We start from the raw sequence: 12,500 nt of genomic DNA on the forward strand, positions 1-12,500 counted from the left end.
GGCCCCTAAATCTCTGGCATGGGTGGAAAGCAGGGGGAGGATCATGCTGACCCCAAACAGGTCCTAAAACAAGCACATGTATGTCAACTAATGAAATATTACCACACAAACAGGTCCTAAAACAAGCACATGTCAAATAATGATGTATTACTTAACACATTGTGGAGCAGGAGGTCATGTGACCTGAAGCAACATGAATGTGTACTACCCTTACAGAAAGGCAACACACATTGCATTTATAAGCATGCTGTTTTAGTGCTGCAAGTATCCAAATATATGTATACTGGTGTATGAAGTACAACTGCAGCACAATATGGGATGGAGTAAAGCAGACATAGACTGATTATGTACTGCATCTGTACAATAAAGTGAACTGCCATAGACTGATTATGTACTGCATCTATACAATAAAGTGAACTGCCACAGCACCCTACCATAGTCACTTGAATAAAAAATAAAAAAAAAAACTTTATTTATTTAAATATATATTATGATATTTTGAGTAGCGATAGAGTTACTTAGTTAAAAACATGTTATGATAATATGAACAGCGATAGAGTTACTTAGTTGATAAACCATCCACTTAATAGCGAGCGCAGCAAGCCAGCGCAAAACACTGGCTCGTACTGCGAGCTCTAATGAGTATAGCACGGGAAATAATCCGAGCTAAATTTAAACCTCTAACAAGGAATATTTTTTCCCGCCAATCCCAGAAGTCCCTTGTCAAAAATGGTTCAGATCTCGCAAAGTCACACCTTGGAATATGATTGTGAACTTACGTACGTGGATTATCATTCTAATCTTGGGGCCTCCTAGCTCCAAAATTCAGTGCACCATTGACGTCATGTCTACGTTTTGACGTACATCATAATAAGACTGACAGTAGTGGATCGAAATGCGTACTTGTAATTTCCATTTGTAAAATTCATACTACCGGGACAATATTGAATATACGTAAACATTAGGCATACGTAATATGGCATCGAATACAAATTGTGTATAATCGACTGCAAATCACAAATCTGATTAAAATACTAAACTCTCTATAGGAATTTATTATTCTATGTATGAGAGAACACAGGTACTGAATTAGTGCTATTTAAAAAAAATTACAAAAAATCTATGGAATTCAGTCGGATTGAAAACATTTTTTAACAATCATTGGGTTTTTTTTTTGGTGTTTTTTTTGGTTTTGTTTTTTGTGACTAAAAACAATGAGTGCTTGAATCCTTTTTAACATGTCCAGTAATACAAACGATTACCCCCCCCCCCCCCCCCCCCCCCCCCCCCCCCCCTCATGATAACCAACTATGCCACTTGCTATTAACTGCTGAAAAATCATTAATTAATTCTAGTTTTGTGAATTAATCTTAATTAATGATCCTCATAACAACAGCGGAGAGGAGCTTAAATCAATGATGTTGCAATTTTATTCAACGATTATATGTGAATGCTGAAATATTTCATCATTGTATTACAATATTAAAAAAAATTGTTCTAATTTTCTCTTTTGGAACATACCATTGCTACAAGATGGTTATCATACTTCATTTCTTAAAAATTAGATAGGTGCGCATGGTAGGTGGGTGGGTATATACATGCCCAATAGTTGAATTTATCGATTTATTTTAAAATTATCATTATACAGTCTATGCGAAAGACATCGGACCGTCGGACCTGATCGATGTGCAGTGCCTCAGGTCTGACGCATCATTTTTTACACCGGACCGGAATGTCCAATGTCTCAGTGTCCGGTTTTGAGCTTTACTATTTTGATGCGGAGTCATTTAAATGTTTGTTATAAGTAAAAAATAGCACACAAATCCAAATACGTAAATGAATGTGATTAAAACCGCATGGACTGTCTAGAGTATTAAGTCTCAATATACCTGGCAAATTGCCAATACGAAGCTAAAGTGACCAGGGTTAAAATGTAAATATGTTAAAAGAGTATTTTATAGAATTTAAATAGTTTCATTGTTATTGATATCTGTATTAATATAGGGAGGTGACCATTCTACATTGATTCAGTGCCTTTTTATGGGATTCGAAACTGTGACTGTGAGATGTATGAGAGTTTGACTTCTAGGCGGGCAATTCTACTTTCACTTTAAACGGTAAGTTGAAAAGAGCATGCTGCATCTTTGATGTAAAATATCTCGAAAAGGAATCAAGGACCCTATTGCAAATTTGGCCTTGTTGGAAAGGTTAGGAATTTTGCTGAAAGTTGATATCTGTCATTATACTGGGGAATTTTTTTTTTTTTTTGAATTAGGAGGGGTTGAAAATGGGTATATTTTCCTCATTTTTGTTGCTTTTTTACTTCCAGGATGGCAGGTGCCTGAGTGTATCTCGACCCATTTCCAGGCTAGCATCAGATGTCATGATGGACCTTTAAAATCTTTCACATGTGTGCTTTCAAGAACCATATACATTATTTTTGAAAATTGGTTGCCATGGTAATAAAATCTGAAAATTAAAACATGGGCTTCTGAAGGCGAATTTTCCTCCATTCCCTGGTAGTTTGTGACCTTATACGGGAGGGATCCCTGGTATAGTATTACTAGTATAATAAATAAGATTCCCTTGGTTTTGCATTTTCACGTGTTTCACTTTTTTACATTAGGTTTTTCGGTCTGACAAAATTTGGTTCGGTCCGGTGTGTTCATTGATTACACAGGACCGAATGTCCTGTGTGGTCCAAAAAACTTTCGCATAGACTGCATTATATTGAAATGCATTTTATGTTCAAAGGCGGTGCTGTTTAAACTTCAAACTTGAAAGGTTTGGGCATTTTTATCATACAATATTAGTAACTTGAAAAGATTGAGAGTAAAAATAAAAGGAAAGTATAGAGGCAGTTGACTGCTGAGAGCATACAGTTCAGAACAAGTCATGCATTAAGCAAGTCACAGTGAAGGCAGCAGAAATAAGAGGTATATATAGCATAAGAATATTTCAATCACATTCATGTATACATGTTTTAATGATTTTTAATTATAAAACCCTGGGAGAAAATTCATGTCATGAGTATTTGGCAAATAAATGTTGTTTAAATTGAACCTGATCAAAGCATGAACATTACAAAATATGTACATATAATATGAAGCTGCCCTTGCTCAAACGGTAGCACCGTCAACATATTATTATTACATATAATATTTTCTGTTCCGCGTTTTAGTAGTTATGAAACACATAAACAAACACACGATTCCGGGGATAAGACTTAAAGCAGCTAGTTACTCAACCAGTTCCATCAACTATAAGATATAGGATTTAATCAAATAACGGTTGACATATGTCACCATAACATCTTACCAGAAATCCTGAAAAATACATGGACAACACATTTCGTCGTCGTGTATCCATCTTTGTTTACATCAAGAGTTATGTCCCATTATTGATTGTTGTGAAGGAATTTTAGCAAGTCGTTCATATTTTATTCCATCAATGTACACATATTTTGTACACCTGTGGTCTTTTGTTTCCGGTTGGTTTGTCTCTTTTGGGGGGTTGGGGGTTGGGGGGGGGGGGGGGGGGTTGGGGGGTTGCTGCTCTTGTGTTTGGGTTTGGTTGTTTTTTATTTGTTTGTTTTGTTGTTGTTTTTCATTATTATTTTGTGGGATTTTATCTTCTTTTTTTTTCAACTGTCATGATAATCGTTGAAAATAAATTATGCAAATCGATTAAGTACTAATAATCTGAAATGCATTTTTCATACTGTACATAGTGTAAACATACCATCCACTTCTTTTTATCATTATTGTTATCACAACTATTATATCACTGCTATTTACTCATAGATAGATTGTTCTTACGGTATCGCCCTTGAAGTTACATACACAGCGCTCACCGCGACATGATAATGTGATTAGTTCGAACAAAGTTTGCTTTGAAACTTGTGGATATACATGTACATGGGATAGCCCTCCCCCCTCCCCCCCCCCCCCCCCTCTCATCCTGAATAGTTTTTCGACTCAGAAAAACGGGCTCCGCGGGTTAGTCTTTCCTCTATGAGGAAAGATTCAATATTTCAATAATTTCCTGGGGTTTTATAAAAAATAATGATAATAATAATAAGTTGAATGTTCTGATAATCTTAGATCTGGATGGAATGGCAAGCTCCACACAGTGTCCATTCTCTGGGACCAAAGACATATAACTGTTATATGTCTATGTCTGGGACTAAGTCTTCCAGGGCCAGGCGCGTAGCTGCCTATACCCAAGTACGCAACTGCGTACACATTATTTGCTAAATAAAAAAAAAAATTAAAAAAAAGAGAGAGAAATTATTTTTACATTTTTATGTCATTGCCTTAAGTGTAACTTTGCGCTATGTATTTCCGATTTATGATTAACTCCAATCATCATATGTCTATTCTATTGTTTGAATTCGTTTGTTTGGAAAATTGACAGCCAAAATACCCGTTGTATACTCAAAAGAATTGGTGATTGTAATCAATAAAACCCAGGAGCTTCCGGGGTCTTCGCCCCCTGGTCCCCACCAGGGCTTCGCCCCCTGGACCCACTGGGGGCCTCAAGGCGGCCCCCAGACCCCCTGCCTTACTTTGCGTACACTTCATTTTCTGTCTGGCTACACGCCTGAGGGCTACTATTGAGTTGTGACGTAATGAAATATATATGCCGTCGTGAGCTGACCAAAGCTTTCAATGGAATGGTTGGATTCTTACAAGTAAGATCAGACAAAATGCATGCTGTGGTTTAAAGGGAACTTCTATACTGGGGCGGATTTTCCTAATGGAGAAAGATTGGGACGGGGTATCTATTCTCAGGGGAAAGTTTAATTTCGGGTAAAACTTCCGGGGATATGCGGGGAAGTTTAAATGCTGCACTGTACATAACAGAGTTCGATTCTCTGATCAAACTTATGACGTCTTTCGTGTATGCCATTAAAATGGTAAGTCCCTGTCACGGTGGGCGTCGGCACGTAAATTAGAACCCTCACTGACCACTACGGCCTCAAGCCTCATGAACTGGTCAAAATTTGCGACACTCCACCTAAAGCTGCATGATGATGTCTCGAAAACCTACAAAGAATACATACAGTACATGTACTTCAAGTTATTTATCAAATTATAGAAAGCAAATCAAACAAGTTATACATCAAATTATAGAAAGGGAATCAAACAAAAAACTTTAAAACGAGTGGGTTGGTTTTATTTTTCAGATTGAAACTGACTCCCAAATGATCAACATGCGTGCCATCACACAGACAGTCATTAAAGACATCCCACCACACAGATAGTCATTAGACATCCCACCACACAGATAGCCATTAGAGACATCCCACCACACAGACAGTCATTAGAGACATCCCACCACACAGACAGTCATTAGAGACATCCCACCACACAGACAGTCATTAGAGACATCCCACCACACAGACAGTCATTAGAGACATCCCACCACACAGACAGTCATTAGAGACATCCCACCATGCACACAGTCATTAGAGACATCCCACCACACAGATAGTCATTAGAGACATCCCACCACACAGATAGTCATTAGAGACATCCCACCACACAGATAGTCATTAGAGACATCCGACCACACAGACAGTCATTAGAGACATCCCACCACACAGACAGTCATTAGAGACATCCCACCACACAGACAGTCATTAGAGACATCCCACCACACAGACAGTCATTAGAGACATCCCACCATGCACACAGTCATTAGAGACATCCCACCACACAGATAGTCATTAGAGACATCCCACCACACAGATAGTCATTAGAGACATCCCACCACGCAGATAGTCATTAGAGACATCCCACCACACAGATAGTCATTAGAGACATCCCACCACACAGACAGTCATTAGAGACATTCCACCATGCACACAGTCATTAGAGACATCCCACCACACAGATAGTCATTAGAGACACCCAACCACACAGACAGTCATTAGAGACATTCCACCACACAGACAGTCATTAGAGACATCCCACCACACAGATAGTCATTAGACATCCCACCACACAGACAGTCATTAGAGACATCCCATCACACATATAGTCATTAGAGACATCCCACCACACAGATAGTCATTAGACATCCCACCACACAGACAGTCATTAGAGACATCCCACCACACAGACAGTCATTAGACATCCCACCACACAGACAGTCATTAGAGACATCCCACCACACACACAGTCATTAGAGACATCCCACCACACAGATAGTCATTAGAGACATCCCACCACACAGATAGTCATTAGAGACATCCCACCACACAGATAGTCATTAGAGACATCCCACCACGCAGATAGTCATTAGACATCCCACCACACAGACAGTCATTAGAGACACCCCACCACACAGACAGTCATTAGAGACATCCCACCACACAGACAGTCATTAGAGACATCCCACCACGCAGATAGTCATTAGAGACACCCCACCACACAGACAGTCATTAGAGACATCCCACCACACAGACAGTCATTAGAGACACCCAACCACACAGACAGTCATTAGAGACATCCCACCACACAGACAGTCATTATAGACATCCCACCACACAGACAGTCATTAGAGACATCCCACCACACAGACAGTCATTAGATACATCCCACCACACAGACAGTCATTAGACATCCCACCACACAGACAGTCATTAAAGACATCCCACCACACAGACAGTCATTAGAGACATCCCACCACACAGATAGTCATTAGAGACATCCTACCACACAGACAGTTATTAGACATCCCACCACACAGATAGTCATTAAAGACATCCCACCACACAGACAGTCATTAGACATCCCACGACACAAACAGTCATTAGAGACATCCCACCACACAAACAGTCATTAGAGACATCCCACTACACAGACAGTTATTAGACATCCCACCACACAGACAGTCATTAGACATCCCACCACACAACACTGTCAATGACACATTCCAACATGCTACGCATGTTGTCTCTTTATCTTAAGTTATGTTTTAAATAAAAGAACACACTGCATTGTCTCCGAGTTAGATTTTTAAATTCAAAAGGTCCATCATGAACGGCGGATCAATTTGATCGCGATCTCATTAAATTTGTTTAAACGTACTTACAGATGGCGTGTGTCTGCTTGAACAGAGCCCATATCACATCCTGTCATTGCTAGGGGGCAGAAAAATACAGCCTGAAGAAAGCCAATGTCGTATAGTATGGCAAAATGATTATAGGACCGAGAGTCAAGTCCGCGGAGTTCCTGGGTAAGTACAGGCTCTGTGACACTGTTTACGTACATGTTTAGCTGTTTTCTATTGTCCTTCCTGGCGTATTTTATCGCAAAATCTGCAATTTGATTACTTTAACCATTGCAGTAGATTTTATCTGATATGGAGTGAAATATTGTTGTCGGAAAGAACATTGGGTTTTTGTTACAGAACTTGTAATATTTACCTGTCGAACTACTTATTTTACAACCTGTTTGTGTGTACACGTAACCTGTTTGCGTGTACACGTACATGTTTGACAATGTGGGAGAAAAATACACAATATTTGTGTACATGTATTGAATATGTGTAGAGCATAGTTATGATCCGAAACAGTGGAGTAGTCACGTGTAAACAGTGAGAGAGAGGGTGCAAACCATGAATAACACAGGAAAAGGGAGGGGCGACCTTAGCATTCGTAACTTCCCGAGTCGTTATAATGCTTTATTCAGTTCAGGACTTAGGGTACTTTTTTTAAACTGTGCTATAGAGCTAGAAATCTGTGAAATGATTTGAATACTGGCATAGTTGGTTCTGTCACTGCTAAGTTACATATAGTTCGCGCATCAGATACATATCTCCGTAGCGTATCGGGCTGACACAGTGCTCATTTCGTGTCTGTTAAAACTTTTTTCTATCGTCAATTTCCCCATATGTCCTAATTAGTACCATATTCTGTCCAAATTAGATCTTCCTGTTCATGTTTCTATATTGAAATCCAATCAAATAATTTACTGAAAAATAAAACAGATGTACATGAAATTAGTAAATGTTATGTATTTATGATTTACACATACATTGTGAAAACACGATGCCTTTTTTCTTTCTGTGATTTTTTGTTTCTATTGTGGCATTAATGCAATTTGTCAGGAGTTTGCAACCTTTTTTGTTCTAGTCCGCTCACGTGTAAGATCATGTGACGAATGTCTAACGTTAACTTACACGTGTATACACGAAGATAATCCCTGTACATCCCTCGTGTTCTCGGCTGTCTTTAGGCACATTTTATTCAATTATACACAACACATTCAGCTGGGAATGTTGCGATCACTTCAACAACCGCAAGACCATTGAAGGGAAAGTCTGTCTACATTGCATTATCACCTATATATGGTGTACTGAATCGATATGAGAGAGCATGTTCTGTGTATGATCAATTTTTTAATCAAGACAGGTTACCGACATATACGTTGATGTTGCAAGGGTTTCAATATTCTCGTTTAAAGTCAGCATTTCGCAAATTCTATGGTAGTCATAATGATCTAATTTGCAAATACTACTTAGCGTTGGGTCGAATGCTGATTGACGTGTTTCACGCCAAATGGTATGCCGTTCTTTGCATACTAATTTTGACTACAGATTAACCCGATTACCTGATCAACGTATAGGGTTCATGGCGGATATGACCGATCAACATGGGATGATTACCCCTCCTAGACACCTAATCCTATCTATGGTAGTTGTAGGGGGTTCGTGTTTGCCCAAATCTCAATTTTACATTCTTTATGGTACAGTATTTATGAAATTGATTACTGGTAGTTTTCTTCGTACCTTTTCATTCAAGGAATTTCCTGATAATTTTGTATACATGTATGTACAATTTTTCTTTCACAAAGTTTACTTTTAAGTTCGATATTCAAGATACTTTCACCTTAGAGAGGACACACATATATGTTTGTACTAAGATTTCCACGCCCACGGGGGGGGGGGGGGGGGTCCTGTCCATACTTTTACCTTTCGGATTGCCATTGCGATTTTTCCGGAAAGATTCACTTGCATTTTGTGAGTCGATGTTATACCTAAATCCTCTCAGCTCAATAGAAAAATTCTATGTAATTAAGTAATTTAATCGTTATCTACTACACGTGTATACTATTTTCGACTTAACCAGCTTAAAGTAATTAGATGTGCTACGTTAGTGAGTAATTTCTAGGTACACATTATATGTACCTCTATACATAAACCATACCAATGTATTGCTTCATATACCAATACTTACATATCCAATGTTTTTGCCTTCAATATTTTCTCGACAGAAATAAGAAATAGAATGTAGATAAAATAAATCAAATCAATGGGGTCATGAACTGCAGCAATTAACGCCGGCGTTCTCAGGGAAGTGCGCACGTGTGTTACAGCGTTTGTTGATGTTTATCTGAGATAAATCATGTTTGGAAAATAGATTTTGATTCTTTGCTAAATTATTTAAATATCTCTATTGTGTGAAAATTTATATATAACCTTTCACACGATTCCTTATCAAATCAAAAGTATATACCATAATTAAAGCAATTCAGACAGATTTAGTCGCCACAAGATTTCATTTGTGGAAGAAAAACATGTAAACATTAAATGTATAGAGACGATTTCATGAAGTACTTGAGTTTGCACACAACAGCTAGGTTTAATGCTGCTATTTAAAAAAGAAATGTAATTGGAGGGATTTTATAACCTACATTTATTTCATTTTGAAATCGGGTTATCTAGAATTTTAGATGAGCATAATATACCTCAATTTATTATGATTTCCAGTTCTTTTTATAAATAAACGATTTACAATTAACGTTTTCATGTTGAAGAATCCAGTATCTGTACACAATTACAGAATCACGTGACAAATATACACTGTTGTTGATACAACACACACTCTTTCTCTCCGGCTCTCACGCGCAATCACCCACAGAGAGAGAGAGAGAGAGAGAGAGAGAGAGAGAGAGAGAGAGAGAGAGAGAGAGAGAGGATGATGAAATGTGTATAGTGAGGACCATTTTTAACCATTTGACAGAAGTAGTGAGGACAGAAAGTACACTATGAGGACAAAATTTTGTCCTCACAACTACGTCCCCATAAACGTGATCCACAGCATGTAAAAGATGTAGACACAAAATATTAGATTAGTGAGGACAAGTGGTGTGGGGACATGTTCTCACAAATATCTCAAAACAATTTTTTTCACAATTCGAAAAAGAATATTAGATAAACTTTTATAACCTATAATTATAAATAACAGTTATAGTTTAGCCTTCACAATAACATATCCGTGTATTCTCTTCTGATTGTGAGGACGTCCTCACTTGGCAGGTTTCATCGTCCAGAGATAATTGATGGGAGTTTTAAAACTAACACATATCTGTACAGGCTTCATCTTTTATTGATCATGGAGTTAGCAATATCGTATAAGTGACTAGTATACAGAGTGGTGAGAACAACACCGGTATGTTAATCAATTACTTACTTAAATCTGAAACAAAGTCAGTTACTACTGAATCGCCCATTCCATGCCCAAAAACATTTAAAAAAACATATTTGCAATATGAAAAGAGTATCATAGCATTTTCTATTTCCCAGTACCTATATATGTACACAATGATCATATATGTTTGGAACTGCTCACAACATTCTTTCTAAAATACAATTTAAAAAATGTGCATTTATTCTGCCTTTGTGATAAAGTAACCAGGAATTGTCGATATTATAAAGGTCTCGACATGAAGAGTTATCTCTCTTTGCCATCAGTGAACTATTTTACCACCTTTTATTCATGAAATTTCCGTATACACATGTAAAATCGCATACTACCATCAATGAATAGAATCAGTTATTTAGGAATGTAAATATCGATGTCAATCATCACTTCCTTGTTCCGCCCCGTGTATTCCCGGCTTTCCTCTCATTTCCGTCTTTGGTTCGAGTAAGCACCATCTTCTCCCTTTTTCTATCTTTTCTCTCTTTTTGTCCGGTTTTAAGGTCACAAGGTTGTTCGCTTAAGGTCACAATCCATCTCCGTGGAGACCACTACGCCTTTGGTCCACTCGGAACTCTCCACCGGGACTGGGCTAAGGTTTGGTCTGGCGGCGAGGACATAGAGGCTGAGTTCTAACAGGTACTCGTGCCAGGTCACGCCCCTGGAAAACAAAACAACGCGACAACACCTTCAGTTTCGTCAGGCTCTAGTTGATTTTTTTTTTTATAATTATGCAGGAGTTTACAGAGATGTGTTTAGTACTGCAAAATGCACTTAGAAAATATTGAACTTTGACTATTTATATATATATTTAATTTTACCTTTATCTTAGCTATAAAGTATACTGTTAATTCCACGCTTGAGATGAGTTTTACATAGCACGTGACGTACATGCGGCGCTTGACAGAACCAACGTGATCATAGTGGAGTACTTTTTTTTCTCCAGGTTCTCCAATAATCACTTTCCAATTACTTTTATTCAACGAGGTTAGCAACTGCATTAAAAGTACTTTTGAATACATGTATATCACTACAAACTTCATTAACGTTAACTCGGCACTCACTTCGAACCCTCCGATTCGCAGTCCATTGTAAACGACAACATTTCTGTCAAAACGAATGCCAGATCCTCGTCCTTCTTCGATAGCACGGCAAATCTACACAGGGAAAAAACACTTCTAAATACAAACTGTATGTATACAAGAAAATAAGAGCGACAATTAGATAAAAAGTACCGGTATTGTTCGCGGATTATAAAGCGTAAACTGCACCAAGTTACTTTATATCGTATAACACACATGTAGGTCAACATCAGCTTCATTCCTTGATTAATTCTCATCCAAGATGAGATTCTAATGTTTGCTTTAGAGTTTGATGTTATAATCCGGACGGTCTGCTAGGTGACATAGTATACTCAGTACGTGTACCGCTGAGTGACTGAATACGTACTATGGCATGCATTGTACAGATACCAGCCCTTACAGTTGCAACTTGTAATGAAAGTGAGTTAAGAACAAGAGGCCCATGGGCCACATCGCTCACCTGAGTCACCTTGGTCCATATCAGAAGATTTTCCATATCTATTTGCATGTAAAACCGTAGTCCTTATTATGGCCCCAAACCTTCCCCTGGAGGCCATGGTTTTTGCAAACTTGAATCTACACTATGTCAGAAAGCTTTCATGTAAATGTGAACTTCTTTGGCCCAATGGTTCTTGAGAAGAAGATTTTTAAAGATTGTCCCTATATATTTGTATGTAAAACTTTGATCCCCTATTGTGGCCCCATCCTACCCCGGGGGGGGGGGGGGGCATGATTTTAACAAACCTGAATCTGCACTATATCAGAAAGCTTTCATATAAATCTCAGCTTTTCTGGTTTAGTGGTTCTGGGAAGAAGATTTTTAAAGATTTTTCCTATATATTTGTATGTAAAACTTTGACCCCCTATTGTGGCCCCATCCGACCCCCGGGGGCCATGATCTTAACAATTTATAATCTGCACTATAT

The 12,500-nt window shown here is 38.2% G+C and overlaps 2 protein-coding genes and 1 long non-coding RNA gene across 4 annotated transcripts in view; 2 read left to right on the forward strand and 1 right to left on the reverse strand.

Moving 5' to 3' along the window:
• Positions 1 to 12,500, reverse strand: part of LOC125673674 (uncharacterized) — a 39,268-nt gene that overhangs the window by 8,021 nt on the left and 18,747 nt on the right. Inside the window, exons 6-8 of the mRNA XM_048910362.2 lie at positions 11,557 to 11,649; positions 11,048 to 11,153; positions 1 to 63 (exon numbers count right to left, since the gene is read on the reverse strand). The exon at positions 1 to 63 is cut by the window's left edge and continues 25 nt beyond it. Of these exons, the coding sequence (XP_048766319.1) occupies positions 1 to 63; positions 11,048 to 11,153; positions 11,557 to 11,649 (262 nt within the window). The remainder of the gene's footprint in view (positions 64 to 11,047; positions 11,154 to 11,556; positions 11,650 to 12,500) is intronic.
• Positions 336 to 2,824, forward strand: LOC125673675 (uncharacterized). Its single transcript, XR_008801275.1, has 2 exons — positions 336 to 2,117; positions 2,330 to 2,824. It is a non-coding gene; the product is annotated as an uncharacterized LOC125673675 (long non-coding RNA).
• Positions 7,028 to 12,500, forward strand: part of LOC125673673 (spermatogenesis-associated serine-rich protein 1-like) — an 82,462-nt gene continuing 76,989 nt past the window's right edge. For both annotated transcript variants that reach the window (XM_056159092.1, XM_056159094.1), the window contains exon 1: positions 7,028 to 7,245. In XM_056159092.1, the coding sequence (XP_056015067.1) occupies positions 7,206 to 7,245 (40 nt within the window). In that variant the 5' untranslated portion in view covers positions 7,028 to 7,205. The remainder of the gene's footprint in view (positions 7,246 to 12,500) is intronic.

Source organism: Ostrea edulis, chromosome 3 (genome assembly GCF_947568905.1).
Source record: "Ostrea edulis chromosome 3, xbOstEdul1.1, whole genome shotgun sequence".
NCBI lineage: Eukaryota > Metazoa > Mollusca > Bivalvia > Ostreida > Ostreidae > Ostrea > Ostrea edulis.